General features: G+C 44.4%; 1 protein-coding gene across 1 annotated transcript; it reads left to right on the forward strand.

The window, feature by feature from the left end:
* Window positions 1–5: 5 nt before the first annotated feature.
* On the forward strand, window positions 6–1,339 carry LOC110107738 (RNA polymerase II degradation factor 1-like; the record flags this gene model as incomplete). The annotated part of the gene is made up of 1 exon (XM_020838098.1): window positions 6–1,339. A coding segment is annotated over one exon (1,011 nt), but the record flags the coding sequence as incomplete, so codon positions are not given.
* Between the last annotated feature and the right edge of the window lie 7 nt (window positions 1,340–1,346).

Raw genomic sequence — 1,346 nt, forward strand, 5'->3', positions numbered from 1 at the left:
TCCAGCTTTCACAAAAAGAACCAACTAATTCAAGTCACTCCCCAAAAAGCACTGACGGTATCACTTCAGCTGCTACTGAAATTAAAGCGCATAATGATGACAAGGATCCTTCAAACCTGCAATTGGCTCTTGCTCTTCCACGCCAAACAACCCCTATTCCTGATCAAAACCAGCAATACAAAGAGCTCCCAATACAGCAACCTGCACCTGCATCTCTTACTGCGCCTCCACAAGATCGTTACATTCTAAATCAAGCAAACTCATATTATACCTCCCTCCAACCTCTGCCACTGGAACAGCAGAGCCAGAACCTGCAATATGCTCAACAGAGAACCCAAATGCAAGATCTTTCGAACCAAACACCGGCGAATCCGCAAGCGAATGTGGCACCAAACCTGCTCCCCCAACAGCATCCTTTTCCTCAGTACCACCCGCAATGGCCTCAGCCATTGCAACCTCAAGAACCTTCTTCACAATCTCAAGCTCCCAGACCCCAAAATCCATCCAACTACGCACGTTATTCTTCCAATCAACCTGCCAACACAGTTCAAGCTGAAGCATACCAAGGCAGCAGCATTGCACCCCCATCCCCATACATCGCAATTCCTCATCTTCCTTCTCATCTCAACATGCAGAGACAGCCCCTTCCTCAGGCTAGCCAAGTTTCATTTGGACCACCACAGCTAGTTAAGACTGGCTATATTGGAACAAACACCTACCCTTCACAACAATCAAACATGCCTGGCTATAATGCTTTTTATGTCATTGATGGAAGCAGAGCTCCTCATCCTCGCCATCTACCAAATAACAATGTAGCTGCTCCGCAAATGCTGAATAATCACCACCCCTATGGAGAAATGATTGAGAAAGCTATTAACATGGGTTACCCGAGGGATCAGGTGGTTGGTGTGGTTCAGGGCATGGGAGAAAGTGGTCAGCCCCTTGATCTCAACACCTTGCTTGATAGGCTGAATGCAATTGCTAGCGGAGGGATGCGGCGACCTTGGTCGGGCTAGAGTCGCGATCCTTCTTAAGATTCGTTTGGGATGCTTTTTTTACTGCTTTCTAAAGCACTTCCTAATACAAAAATTTTTTAGTTCAAGAAATTTTCGTACTAAAAAGTTGCTTTAGATAGCAATAAAATAGTTGTGCCGAACGAAGCTTAAGAGTTGACTTGTACCCTCTACAACAATTACATATTTCTAATCGTCTTCTTTGATGATCTATGTGCCAGGTATTCTGTAAATACCAATAATGGTTGTGAAAAATTCTCTAGTCCTGTGAATCTTTGTATCTGTATGATGTATGTTTGAAAATTCCGCCACAAGTTTTACAGTGAGCGGTAA

This window comes from Dendrobium catenatum, unplaced genomic scaffold (assembly GCF_001605985.2).
Source record: "Dendrobium catenatum unplaced genomic scaffold, ASM160598v2 original_scaffold_3423, whole genome shotgun sequence".
Classification (NCBI taxonomy): Eukaryota; Viridiplantae; Streptophyta; class Magnoliopsida; order Asparagales; family Orchidaceae; genus Dendrobium; species Dendrobium catenatum.